The 15371-nt window shown below is 33.4% G+C and overlaps 1 protein-coding gene across 3 annotated transcripts in view; it reads right to left on the bottom strand.

The window, feature by feature from the left end:
* The window catches only part of LOC123941429 (pleckstrin homology domain interacting protein), a 133258-nt gene that overhangs the window by 94511 nt on the left and 23376 nt on the right, over window positions 1-15371 (bottom strand). For all 3 annotated transcript variants that reach the window (XM_046004559.1, XM_046004561.1, XM_046004560.1), the window contains exon 7: window positions 4855-5015. In XM_046004559.1, coding sequence (XP_045860515.1) covers window positions 4855-5015 — 161 coding nt within the window. The remainder of the gene's footprint in view (window positions 1-4854; window positions 5016-15371) is intronic.

Below are 15371 nucleotides of genomic sequence, written 5' to 3'. Positions count from 1 at the left end.
ATGCACTGTAATCTCCTATCCCTAATATTAAAATAAAATTTTGCCAACGTCATTAATAACCTTGACAAGTCCAAAAAATGCCTTTCAGTTCTCATTTACTTTAGGTTTACATCTTTTATAAAATACTAATCCTTCATCTTCTTTCAAGATTTTATTTATTTATTAGAGAGATGGAGAGAAAGCACAAGCAGGCAGAGCAGCAGGCAGAGGGATAAAGGCAGACTCCCTGCTGAACAGGGAGCCTGATGCAGGGCTCCATCCCAGGACCCCAGGATCATGACCTGAACCTGAGCCAAAGGCAGCCGCTTAACAGACTGAGCCACCCAGGCATCCCTAATCCTTTGTCTTTTAAGACACCACTTCTTTTATTTTTCTCTGGCCTCTTAAGCAGCTCTCAGTCTCAATTACTGACTCCTCTCCTTATCTTTCAGCTGTTTTAAAAGTTAGTCACACACATATATGAGGTAGTATAATCAATCACCATGTTCAATGATTCCCAAACTGAATCTTCTAGCCTTAATTTTTTCCCGAGCTTTCAATGACTCTTGAATATTTCTATTTGGCAATACACACAACCATCTCAAATTTAACATGTCCACCGTCACAAATTTCTTTATTTAAATCCCTACCATAGTTAATGATAGACTTTCTAACCATTCACACAAGTTAAAAACATGTGATCCTATACTCTCCTCTCTCAATTCTTCCCTAGATTCAAATGAAACTCTCAAATCCTAGATTCTATTTTTAATCCACTAGTCCCATCCCTACTTTCACCATGACTCTGTTCAAATGATGATTTCTTTCATCATGGCTTGAATAGAACCTTTTCACTGTTCTGTCAGAACACTTTCACCAATTCTGACAGAACCTTTTCACCAATTCCTCTATATATAGGTTTAGTTTCAATCCATCCTTTATAATAATGCCAAAGGGATTGTTAAAAAGAGAAATTATACTCACTCTTCTAAATCTGTCATTTTCTCTCCATTGCCTTCAGGAAAGAAACCCACTCCCCTTCATACACTACCAAAAGGATCTTGATCATTGTGTCCCCCACTAATAACTCTAGTTCTTGCTTAATGATAATCCACATTTATTCTTTGCCATATCCAGTTAATATACAACTACATGTTATATTCTTCTAAGGTTTATAAATGCCTTTCCCTGGTCTGCAATATTCAGCTAAATTTAGCTGAGGTGAAATTTCCCTTACCATCTCCTACTTCATTTCTGAAGTATTTCTCCTCCTATGATATTTCAGTATCTTATATAGCTCCATTCAAACTTATCAATTTTATCAATATTGTCTATTGACAATCTGTAAACTCTCCAGGGATAGATACTTTCATTTCTAGAACCTAAGCATCTAGAAGACTGGTTATAACTCAGGGCATTTATGGAAATATTTTATGTTCTTTTGCTTTAATTTGAAAATAAAGATACATTTGGTGTTTTTTTTCCTCTGTAAAGGGGTGGTGGTGCCTGGGTGGCTCAGTCAGTTGGGCATCTGATTCTTGATTTCTACTTGGACAGAAATCCCACAATCTCAGGGTTGTGGGACTGAAACCTATGTCAGGTTCTGCACTTGGTGGGGAGCCTGTATGTAATTCTCTCTCTTCCTCTGCCCCTCCCTCCACTCACTCACTTTCTCTCTCTTGAAATAAATAAATCTATAAAAAAGGGTGGGGGATCTTTTTATATGGCCCTCAACATACTTTTTTGTATTATGAGTGAATGGCTTCCTCCTGAGAGAATTCATTAACTCTGTTTTTCTTTGGTAAATATTATTTGAGGCGGTGATTCTAAAACCAAGTAAAACAAATTTAAAAACTAAGAATTAGGAAGCAAATCTGACTCAGTAATTATGCTATCTCCCTCCCTGGGTTCTTCTCATTATTGTACTGCAAAAAAAAAAAAAAAAAAAAAAAAAAACCATTAAAAAATTCTAGTATGAAATATTTGTACATTGTCCTAATACAGAATTTCACTTATCAATTACAAATGACTTCATTTTAGATCCTGTACAGAATTTGTAAATAAGATTTTAATTAAGAAACAAAATGGATAAAATTTATTTAAATCTATCTATAAAATCAACAGCAGGAGGCAAAACAATGACTTCTTACTGTAGATCTTGATCTTTACTAATCACATGCATTATTCCATTCATGTAGTCATACAAATATCTTGTGGAGTTGGTATTATTATTATTATTGCCCTTCTCCCTCTCTTTTTTAGAGATGAAAAAACTAGAGATTACAGTGGTGAGATAATGTGTCCAAATTGTACTGCTAGGAAGTGATTAAGCTGTAAACTAAACTAAGAGCCATTCAATGCCAAAGCTGATGGTCTTAAACACAGTACTATCCATACTGCCTCTAACTGTCACTCAGAAAGGTCTCAAGATAATCTGTCCCTTGGAAAAAAAACTTGCAAAAACATCTACATGAGAACTTACGGAATGTGTAAGGTCTTCAGATACCAAATAGATAAAAAGTAAAAACTGGCTGATCTATTACTGAACTGTTATTCCAATAAATAACAATGGGCTCTCTCATAGGAATCGCTCATTAGTTATTCATGACCTACTATCCTAAAGCTTTATCTCATCAGTTTTCAACACCAATTTTCAAAACATTAGTCAGTGCTAGTGTGTTTCCAGTGGAATGAGGGAACACCCAGCAGCCATCCCACTTTATGAAGTTAACAGAACAGTGAACACAGTCATCCCACTGCCACCTGAGATAACCATAAAAATACAAGGAAATTTTAAATAACCGTACCTTTCCTATCTATGCATTTCTTATCATATGGTAGCATTTTGGAATCTACAACTGCACATCAGCAGTATATAATTTTTGTTTGTTTAAATAATAATTTAAGTTTGGCCCAATTAGTAAATTATATCACATATAAAAAAATCAATTTTAGACTCTGTTAAGACTCCTATAAAATAATATGGAGATAATTTTCTTCCCTTTTAAAAGTGTCTTCAACTAAAGAAAAATATTCAGAAAACAGCTTCTTCACATGTCATTCCTTCTCCCCAGATTAAATGCTCCTAAAAGTAGGAATTAAATGTCTAGCACAGGGGCTGCATGCAGATTTTTTTCTATACAGGGCCAATAATTATCTTCAGCTTTGCAGTCATAAATACTCAAATGTGCCAACCTTTGTCATTATTCAACTCTGCCATTTGGTAGCGCAAAAGCAAATGTAGGCTATACATATGTAAACAACTAAGCATGCCTTTGTTTGAATAAAATTTTATTTACAAATACAGGTGGAAGGCTGGCTTTGACCCACAGGAGTAGTTTGCTATCCCTTGGTTCAAAGTGCTGCTCTTCCAGCTCCTTACCTACCACTCTACTAAACTCAGGAGATAGCAACAGTACATTATTTCACTGCATCTTCCCTCAAAAAAATTCTAGATTTTTTTATCTAATTCAAATCAAAACACATAATCCTTCATAAAGTACAAGAAATAAATACTTACCATCCTATCATTCTTAAAGAATCCCCACAAGATACTTCACTAACATAAAAAATTAAGTCATATATTTTTATAACCTCAATGCAATGGCATAACTGTATCTTCACCAAAATGAAGTACACACACAATATGATGCTTTTTTCTTGTTATTTCAGTTTATTACAATTTTTGAAAGATTCTTTTGAACATTACAAATACCAAATTTACTTTAAGAAGTGCATTTAAATATTGGTATACTGAGCTTGAAAAAGGTAAATATAGTTTTCCATTACCATTTGAAAACAAATTACTATTACAGCTATATCAAGCACTTTAGCAAATATACAGGTGCCTGTTCTCCACTTTGAAAATCATGACCTATCAGAAAATTTCACTTTTATTTTGCTTCATAGAGAACAATGGAGATAAAAGAAAAGGTGAAAGAGGAGAATACTAATCTAAGAAATGATCTGCAAATGCCTGAGTGGATTAGAGCCAGGGAAAAGATATGTATGGAAATCCTTTCCCACATCCTGCTGTTTATGCTATTTTACAGGTGACTAGGTACATGGGTAGGGAAGCAGATATAAATAAATCTCAGTTTACAAGCATATTTATTTAAAAGAGGAATCTGTAATTGTACCCAACTGTGTAAAATTTGCAGCTGCTCTCCAAAGACAGAGATAGGAATTTTCTTTATAACTTCCATTTCTCAGTTTCTTACTTCAAAGAAAATTAAGGACTTTGTGAATGAATGCATACCTTCAGCTTACAGGGTAGCATTTAAGTACACGAAGAGTGTAGTAACTACTAACCTTAGTGTATATAATAGTTAATCACCTAAAAATAAACAGAAATATTTCCAAAAGTAATTTTCTCAGTTAAAGCTGAAAAGCTTTGCTTTTCTCCATTTAACAGGTTAAAAGAAACAAAAGCAAATAAGCCCAAAGAGCCTCTTTAAACACAACATCAAATATACTGAAGAATGAGGTGCTAAGGATAATATAAAAAAAAACATTTAATAATCTCCTCTAATTTGCTTAACACACTTTCGAAAAGCCCCTGGTATGGAGTTTAAATTATTATATGGTATTTTTATAAATGTTAAACTGCATATTTGATATAATGCCGGGACTCACACTTACCCATAATATAGCACCATCATATAGCTGTACCTGTACTACAACATTTAGGAACTTTCCAAACTTGAATCAAGTCCACTTTCAAGTAAAATCTTTTATCATAGTAAGCTAAATTACCTGAATATCCAGTTTTTCATTAGAAGAAAAAAATACAAAAGTTCTGTTTCAAGTTCAACTATAAGTTATGTTTCTTCAATGCCATATATGAATTAAAATAATACTTCAAAAATTACTTACAGTAAATATCCGTCTGCCAGTTCGATCAAAAGTTACACAGTACACAGATGACAAGTGTCCAAGAATTCGTTTATGCATTTTCATGTGCTGATATACTGCTGTTGGAACAAGTCGTTCAAGCCTATATTTCCCATTCAGCTTCCGTGAAAACAAAGTATCCGCTACCAAGAGAAAAGGGGGGGAAATGAGTACAATACAGAAATTAATTTTCTTAATTATCATCTTTTAAACATTCACATATTCCAACTTCTCAAATGTTGTAAAAATAGAGATGCTTTCTAATGTTTATGGCTCTGAGTTTTATTGGTAATTAAGTCAGGCACTATTATCCCAATTTTACAAATAAGCAAAGTCAGTTTATGTGACTGAAGTCACAAACTAAGTAAAACATGAAGCTAGGATTAAAATTTAGACTTCTTTACTCTCTGGCTAGTACTCTTAAAAAACCAAAAACATTTTACATATTATTTCTTTAAAATGCCCCCATGAGATCAGTTAGCAACAAAAGCAGTTAAAACTGGATCCAGCAATTGCTACTTTTCATCAAACAGCAATTCTTGAACACACTAAATTTGACATGCCAAATGATGTTTTAAAAAACTATGCACAAATGAAGAGAGGGGAATAATTCATTGCATCATTTTAAAAAGTAACTAAACTGAGGATCTTGCCAAACACCTGTATAATGATTCCTTCTCTAGAACCTATTAGCCTTTTTTGTCCACTCATCCGTTTTAACCATATTTCAAGATATGACTGAAGTTTATCTTCTGTCCAGAGTCTGATGTGCTGACTTCCGCCCAAAATGTTTTCTATTTGAATGTATTTTCTATTCTGATAATCATAGACAAAGAAGGTGCTCAATAAATATATGTTGACTGATCTGCAGGCTCATTATTCACTTATAGATTCCTTTTAATATACTTTTTAAAATTACTTTTAATATAAGGCTTTTTTTCTGACCATGACTGCCATCTACTTTGCATAGTAAGCACTGCAGCTTCTCACTTGAATTTAGTCCCAAAGAAATTTAAACTCACCTACAAAATACTACTTAACCTAGATTTAGAGTCCAGCAATTATGTCCTAAAGTTGACGAAATACAAGTATCTTGGCATAACATAAAAAATCTCAGTACTTACAATTTTATTTATGTACAGTAAGTGTTTGGCTCACACTATATTTAAAAGCAAGAAAAAAAAACTTGGGGACTTGTGAAGAGAAATGCAGAAAAATGCTCTGCATTACATTTCAAGGAATAATTACATTACATTTACATGTTCTTTTACTACATCAATTATTTTATATTCTAGCAGAATATACCTCTTTGCTATTAGCACATAAATTCTATGCTACCATTTATTTTTAACATCTGGGAATATCTGAGATAAGCTCTGACAGTTGTAAATTAGTTTATTTAGGCTTAAGCTGGTTACACAATAACAGTGATTAACTGTTTCTAACAAACCTGATACATTTTTCCTTATGCACAGAAATCTTCTGGTAAAAGACTTCCTCTAGTGTTTTGGTTCAAAACTGATTTTAGATCAAGAATCACACAAACCCATAGACATCAATTGTCTTGTCAAAGGAGAACTTATCTAATACTAAGGATCTTATCCAAACACTAAAGATCCGTGATATCTCAGACTCACCTGTCTAATCTGTAAGAAATTAAGTGATGACAAATGACACAAATGTTAACAGTGTTACCAAGATATAGTTAATTCCCTCCATCTGAAATTTACAAAGTTCTCAAAATGACAATTTTTTAAGACATTCAATACTGTTCAGGTATAAAAATATGATTACTAGAAATAATTACAATGTCAAAATTATTCTAATGATCAAGTACATGCATATATGTCAAAATTTTTTAAAATAAATTCGTTATAAAGACCATTTGAAAATCGGAGTTGACAGAGTACTTCCTAAGCAAAAAAAACACTTAAGTAAAGAGAAAGAGAAATGTTGCTGCTCTCTTAAACACTTTTTTGCCTTTTTTTTCCTGAATCTTTCTAAATGGGTTTAAATCTTAATTTTTATTTCAGGAGTCAACTGAAAAAGCAGTTTTCAAAAAACTACTTTATAGTCAGCTTTACAAATCAAACTTTGCAGAGACATTATTTGAAATATATTTATAGTTAAAACTATAATTCTGTACTACCTTTTGTTATGCTTGGCTACCACTTAACTACTGAATATCTATTCTATGACTCTATCCCAGCCAAGTCCTTGATTTTAGACAAATTACAAACTTGTGTAACAATAACTAAAAGATAACCAAGAGAGAATAGAATGTAGAATTCGCCAGTAATAACTTGCTGGACAAACCTGATAGAGGGAGTTAGAGAAGAAAATAAAAGTATGGTTCAAAAGTTGAAATTAACCTGAGGAGGCTGAATTTGTAGGCCCAACCAGATCAAACAGGTAGAGAATTTTTACAAAGGTAGAGAGAAGGATGTTCTAGGACTCTGATCCAATGAATTCATATTTTCTTTTACTATACCATTTGCATAATGTCTATCTCCCTTACCAGATCTTAAATACCCTAAGGAAAGAAATACTGTCTTATTCATTTTTCCCACAACTGAGTGCAGAACCTTTTAAATAAAAAATCTTAGTTAATAAGATACACAAGATGGTTCAATTTAATCTATAGTTATATGGCAGAAAGGCAAACGGCAATTATTCACTTTCTAAAGAAACTGTTAATAGACTAATTGGATTTTTGAGTAAAAAGGAAATATCTCTTGGATTATAGAAACTCCTTAAATTTTATTAAACTAGAACGTCAATTTCAAAATGAGCATGGTTAAACAGATCTAAGAGGTCACAAAGGAATAAGTTCCTTATATGACATTATTATAGTTTTAACCTTAAATCAAGTAGCATATAGGACTTGGTTTGAAAGTACATTTATTTTCCCAAGTATGGCGATGAGAAATATTCTAAAATTAAGGCTGCCAAAGCAAATTTCTATCTTCCTTCACTTGGCACATTCTTTCCTACTCTCTTAAGGCCAGTTAAAATGTCACCTCTGCTAGTAAGACTGTAGTGAACTTCAGAAGCAAGTTCACTTACAACATCACTCCAGTGCTCAAAACTACAATGACCTTCCTTTCATTCAGAATAATACCAAATCCTTTACAGATCAAGGCTACTATGGCCATGCATAATCTTGTCTCATCATCTCTCTGATTTCACTTACTACTTGAGACCCTTTATTTAATCTGCTCCAGCCACTCTAATCCCCCGCCCTATTCTCCCAACACAGAAGGAATGTTCCTCATGTCAGGTCTCTGCACTGGCTATTCCCTTTGGGTTGAATACTCTCCCCACATATAGCTAATTACTTGACCTTCTCCAAATTTTTCTCAAATTTCTGTCACTTCTCAATGAAGCCTAACCTGATCAGTTCATTGAAAATTGCAACTCAATCCCTACTACCACCTAGAATTCTGGTTCCTCTTTATTCAGCTCTGTATTTGTTCTTTTTCCATCTTTTCCATTTGTTCTTTTCCATTTTTTCCATCACTTATCAACAGATTGCATATATTTATTTGCTCATATGTTCACTGTTTATTTCCTGCCCGTATCCCACCCCCACAATTTATATAATAAACTCTGTATGTACCAGATTTTGTCTTTTTTGTCATTAATATTGCCTAAAAGCTGACAATCATGGCTGGCACTCAGTAGATGATAAGTATGCATTTGGTGAATTTAATAAATTACACATATAATAAAACAATTAGGTTTAAGGAATAAAACTAAAATGGAGGATTTACTGAACAGATTATATACCCAGAATCTCCCTAAATAGTTCATTTCAACTGCTCTGCTAAATAGATTTAATCTGGAGGGAAAGAGAAAAGTAAACATATTTTACTCAATTTCCTAGTAAAACAGAACTGTAAATAAAATAAACGTTCCAGAAATCACTGTTACCCATTTGAAATATCAGTCTCTTTAAAATATGAAGGTAGTGCCTGGGTGCCTCAGTCGGTTAAACGACCGACTTTTGATTTTGGCTCGGGTCTTGATCTCCAGGTTGAGGAGAGAGAAGGTGCTCAGCATGGAGCGTGCTTGTCCCTCTCCCTGTGCTCCTCCCCCTGCTTGTGCATTCTCTCAAATAAGTAAAATCTTAATTAAAAAAAAAAAAAAAAGTGAAACTAAATAAATAAAATTTGAAGCGAGAAAAGGAACAAAATGAAGAACACTGTAATCAATAGCAAATCATTCAAAACAGTCTTTGAAACAAAGTCTATGTGCACAAATCTACACAGCTATTAGAGATTAACAAAAGGCCCACAATTTCTTCATGTTAGATATAACTACATACCTATCTAACCAGTAGATTCATATCCATTACTTCTCTAGGTTTAAGGACAATAAATCAAATTCTCCCCCAAGTCACTCTTCCCCAGTTTGTACTTATTTTTCAAGAATTCTTTTTTCTAATCATAACACTTATGTGTACTCAATGTAGAAAATAACGTAAATGAAAGAAGGAAAATCCATTAATTCTATCAGTCACTTTTAAAATTTTTACAAAGATTTCCCTCATAAACAGCATTTTAACAGCTCTGCTGTATTCCTTAATGAAATAAGAGTTAACCTCTAAGTTTGAAAGACTTGTGTTCAAGCCTGATACTAGGGGGACTTTACGGAAGTTTCTCTCTCTCTCAACTTTAATTTCTCTGTTATGTTTCTCTTTTTAAGATTTTATTTATTAGAAAGAGAGAGAGAGAGACCACACAGAGAGCACAAACAAGGAGGGGGGAAGCAAAGGGAGAGGCAGACTCCCTGCTGAGCAGGGAGCTGGATGGAGGACTCTTCCCAAGCCACCTAGGCGCCCCTGGTTATATTTCTAGAAACATTTCCACAATATACTTGACTTTCATATTAATGCTATTCTTTGACATCTCACAAATTTTGGTCAATTCTTTCAATAATTTTTTCCTTTTTAAAATAATTTCTTCTACTGATTTAATATAAAGAGTCCTAACCAGCCAACAGTATAATAAATATCCATTTACATTTTCTTTTACTTCCCTGTGGTTTAAAGTTCTCACCTCCTTAATTTATCTGGACTTTTAGTATATATTAGGGTGAACCTCTAAAGATATTTTTTCTCCTCCAAGTAACTATTTGTTCCAGACTTTTCATTTACTCATCTTTTTCTACCCCATTAAATTGTGATTATCTTATCTATAATTTCTGTGCTAGATCACGGACCTCATATCTATTTATATGCCAGGACCAAAATTTTGATTTTATAACTAATGATGTCTTAATATTTATTTGGCTATTCTTCATCATTATGCAGGCATTTTAAATATCTCAGTCTTGAATATTATCTAATTTGGGGATCACTGAGAAGTTAAAAAAATAAATTTGTTGGAAATGTAAGGCTAATTTCATTCACTCAAAAATGAAAAAACTCCCAGAGTTTCTGTAAATAAAATGCAAAAGTAGTTATAATTCATAATTAATAACCACAAAGAGTTCCTAAATTAAAGTAGAAAAGAGTGAATTCTGGATAATCAGTACCTAGATTTCATTTTAATCTCCATGATCTGTGTTAATAAAGGATTTCTAAATGTATAATTAGTAACTCATAACTATAAAACAAGAGTTTGGAAATCTGTAAAACTAAACTTGAGTGAACTATAAGATTGGTAATAATACCCAACTTTTGTTGCAACATGGATGGGACTGGAAGTGATTATGCTGAGTGAAATAAGTCAAGCAGAGAGAGTCAAGTATCATATGGTTTCACTTATTTGTGGAGCATCACAAATGACATGGAGGACATTGGGAGATGGAGAGGAGAAGGAAGTTGAGGGAAATTGGAAGGGGAGGCAAACCATAAGAGACTATGGACTCTGAAAAACAACCTGAGGGTTTTGAAGGGGCGGGGGTGGGAGGTTGGGGGAACCAGGTGGTGGGTAATAGGGAGGGCACGTATTGCATGGAGCACTGGGTGTTGTGCAAAAACAATGAATACTGTTATGCTGAAAAAAAATAATTAATTAATATTAAAAAAAAAAGATTGGTAATAAACATGTAAGCAAGACCACATGAAAACAAATTCCAAACTGCTTTATTGCTAGACAGTAATTAGTATTCCCAACAAAATAATGCTAGATTCACAACCAGGCACTCAGAGGGCAATTTCTATAGAAATGACCTTCCAAGTTCATTACAAGTCCAAAAAATTGTCTACATGTGGTGTTGGTTATTTCAAATTTTCCATCACATAAATGTATTGTGCAGTGTAAGATATTTGATTAGGCGTAAAATTACATAAAATTTTATTCATTTTGGGGGCACCTGAGTGGCTCAGTGGGTTAGGCCTCTGCCTTCAGCTCAGGTCAATATCTCGGGATCCTGGGATGGAGCCCCACATCGGACTCTCTGCTTAGCGGGGAGCCTGCTTCCCCCTCTCTCTGACTGCTTCTCTGCCTACTTGTTAACTCTCTCTCTGTCAAATAAATAAATGAAAATAAGAAAAAAAAAATTATTCATTTTGAAGAACCACAAAAATGTTCTAATGAAAAGGAAATATGACTATGGGGTCACAAAAAACAGCCATATAAATCTCTAAAAGAGAAGTTATGCTAAAAAGCCAGGAATCAAATACCTTGAGAAAATAGCTGTGAAGAGGAAAAAGACACCAGGGCTTATAGCTAGAGGGTCTTACTAGAAGGACTTCAAGAATCTAATGATAGAAAAAGTCTTACTTGCTTCAAACAACAACATAAATACAACACAATACCTAATTTGGTGAGAAAAATGACTACTGAACACTTATTATGATATGTAGTAGGTTTGGAAAATAATGGCTAATATTACTGAGTGCTTTAGTAAATGCCAGGGACTTTACATATATTCTCATTTAGTTTCACCCATCTTTTCAGGTAGGTACTACTATTATCCCCAATAAGGGGATATTCCTTACCAGTAAGGAAACTGAAAGACAAAATGTAACTTTCCCAGATATGAAGCCCAAGGGTTGAATTCAGGCAGTGTGATCCCAAAGGGCACACACTCTTACTAGGTAGACAGATATTAGAAAAAAAGACTGAAATGAAATATGCCAAAATATTAATAGCAGATAACCAGAGAGACTAATTTTTGAGCTGTTCTCTGTTTTCCAAGTTTTCTCTATTAAGCATCTATTCATTCTGCTTAATTTTTTTAATTAAATAAAGTCTATCAGTCTACCTGAAGGAACTCAAAAGAGCAATATGAAAAGTATAAACGTCCAAAGAGATTAATTTAAATTCAAAGAATGAGAAAAACAGGCCCAAGGATAAAGATGCAAAAAATTCAAATTTATTTAATCATAAAAAAAGAAACCCTCAACACTAAGTATATTGAAGTATCAGAATTGTATACTATAAAACAGACAATAACCATTGCAATTTGACAATGGATTGAATGATAAACTACAAAGAATTCACAACTGGTTTGGTTCAAAAGCCATAAAATACAAAGTGCCATCAATTTTGTTTTTAAGTTTTACTTCTAAAACTTATCCCATTAAATTTTTAAAGTACAAAAGAAACACATCAAAGATCATGTAGGTTCAATTTTATTTGGCAAAGAACTGCATAAAAAGGAATTTTTAACATTTAACTCACTATAGAGCCACAATTGAAAAGCTTACTGCAATAATTTTCCTGAGGTTACTAACACAGACATGAGTAGGAATTAACAACCAAATATTCATAATTTAAGGGCCAGAGATAATATGGGGAAATAATTCAACACAGACTGGTTTATGTCTACACCATCATCTGGTCTTTATGTCATCTTGCAACAATAACTAGCAACTTTAAGAACAAGACAAACAAATCACTATTACTATAGTGAACAAAATTCCCAACTTTAGTTAAAGTAGCAAGGGGCTGCAGCATTAGAAGGACAATCCTTAACAGGCTTTGTCCCCAAAAAACGGGAAGGAAAGAGAAGAAAAGGGAAATAATCACCTGAGTAACAGAGTACCCATTAGAGCTTCTCTATTTAATCACTATAACTAAAATAATTAGAATGCACAGTAGCTACCCTTCCAATCTCTACATAGTCAATTTGGTGTTCAGTTGTACCTCCTGTATGAAAGACATCATGTTTTTAAAATTTAACAGATACTACAAAGATAAATAAGGAGAACTCAAATACTAAAATAAAATACAGAAAGTAAAGAGATGATTCTAAGAGTAAAGCAAAAAAACCTCAGAACCAAGTATGTAACAAGCACAAACAACAAACCCCAATACACACACATTATAATTACTAGGACTGTAACTTACTAGAATTGTAAAATTACTTGATTTGTATTACTCTTCCTCCTCTTTTCTCTCTTGGAAACTTGTCTGATACTACTTCAATCAGAAAATAATATAATGCCATAATATTGTTTTAAATATTTTTAAAATGTTTTATAGTAATTTTAATAAAAACTCATTCTTTAAAAGTTATGTAGTTTTGTACCAAACATTTTAATCATTCAATTTTAAATTAAGAAGCATTTACAAAGCACCTACATGGGCCAAGTATGAACTAAAGGATGTAACAAAGAAGAAGAAAAGACACAGTACTTACCCCCATGGAAACTGCAGTCTAGCAGGGAAGACAGATATGAAACAAGGACTTATAATACGAAGTGTCAGCAAAAAAAGGGTTCAGAAAAATCTTGAAATATACAGTAAAGGGTCTTAAATATATGGCAGGGGAAGGAGGGATTGGATATCAGCGAGTCAGGCTTTTCTGAAAAACGCACACTTAAACTAAGACCTGAAAAATGGAACAGCCCAAGAATGTTGGTGGGAAGGGAGCATATTCTAGGTTGAGGCAAGGGCATGTGCAAAGCTCTGAGACTGGAAAAAATACAGTACTCAAGCTACATAAGGAAGCCAGGTAAGCACACAGAGCACAGGGGGCAAGCATGGAGAAGAGATGGGAAAGTAGGGGGGCAGACTGCAGAGTGTTTTCTAAGCTACAGTTAGGCTTTCTGGACTATTTCCCCAAAACAGTAAGTTGAAGGTTTTCAAGGAGAAAGTAATGGGAATAATGTAAGATTTGCTTTGGGATAAATAACTGCAGTTTTATCTCTTTCCCACAACAAGAACAGATCAGAAGGGATCTGACTAAAAGCAAAAGCCTATTTTGCAAAGAAACAAAGGGTTCAAAAAAAATATCATTTTAGAAAAAAAAATTAAATCAGTCTGCTAACAAGATTCTTAAGCCTTTCTCAAGGAACTGAATGATTTTGTCTCAAATTATTCATCTGGTAAGAGATAAACTTTAAAGAACATACCACGTTTTATTCTTTCTAAAGTTCTCACTCTGAAGCATACTTCCAAGGCTCCTATACCTAAATCAATAATCGGACACAGGTGGTACAAGACTAATGCATAAAGAATTTCACACAGAAAGCAAAAAGGTGCTAAATAAATGTGACATAAAGTTAAATGCATAAGATCAGAAAAAAATACCAGGGATAACTGAGTTGGACACTACTTCCTAAGGTTCAGTTTCTTCAATAACATGGGGGTATCCTGCAGTGTTGCTATGAAAATCAAACAAGACAAAATATATTTGTAAACTCAAAGTTATTATATATACACTAACATTTATACTGACTGTCCTTAAAGAATCAAACCTTAAAGAATCAAATGTTATAAAAGTAAATATTACTGAACACGGGTTTTCTTTTACTTTTTTAAAGACTTTTGTGGGAGATCATTCTTCCCCCTGGGTCTTCCTTAAGGAGTGGAACAAACTGCTGCTCTATTTATATAAATATCTACTCAGCCTGATCATGGACTTCCCAGTTTCAAGATGGCTAGAAGATGTTCAATCGTTAACTTCAAAGGTTCCCTGAAGAAATTCAAAATAAAAAGTCAGAGACTTTATGAAAAAAATAAGATAATTTGCTTCACCTATATAGATATGAAATTCAACATTAAACCCAGTAAGCAATCTGGAAAAATAGGGGACACAAACTAAAAGGGGTAATGACTGACTAGTGCTTCCTAATTACTACTCCAACTGTTTGCCAGACATACAACAGGAAGGCAGGGCGCACAGATGATACCTCTCATCACAACTATGACCTTAAAAAGAAACTCCTCTCATTATTTACAAAAAAGAAAAGAAAACACAGCTACAAAGGCAACAATTTGAACTCACCTAAGTAAACCGTCATTCTTCAAAGTGTTTCCCCTTTTTTGGTCAATCATAAGTTTGAAAAGAAATTTAAGCAAAAGAAAAAGTATAAATAATAATATCTATTTTATATATTTGGTACTTTGGCATAATAAACATTAGCTTTATTTCCCTTAAAACAAAAACATGATACAGCTCTCTCATAGCTACCTGTTCTTAGAAGACAAAAAAAGGAAGTAGGGAAGGGGGAAGGAGGGGAGTAAGCAGAAGAGAATTAAACAAAAGCCTCTGCCAAATGGAAATATATCATTCTGAATTTTTCTTGTCCCCCCCTATTT

Source organism: Meles meles, chromosome 5 (genome assembly GCF_922984935.1).
Source record: "Meles meles chromosome 5, mMelMel3.1 paternal haplotype, whole genome shotgun sequence".
Classification (NCBI taxonomy): Eukaryota; Metazoa; Chordata; class Mammalia; order Carnivora; family Mustelidae; genus Meles; species Meles meles.
This window is presented reverse-complemented; position numbering and strand designations above follow the sequence as displayed.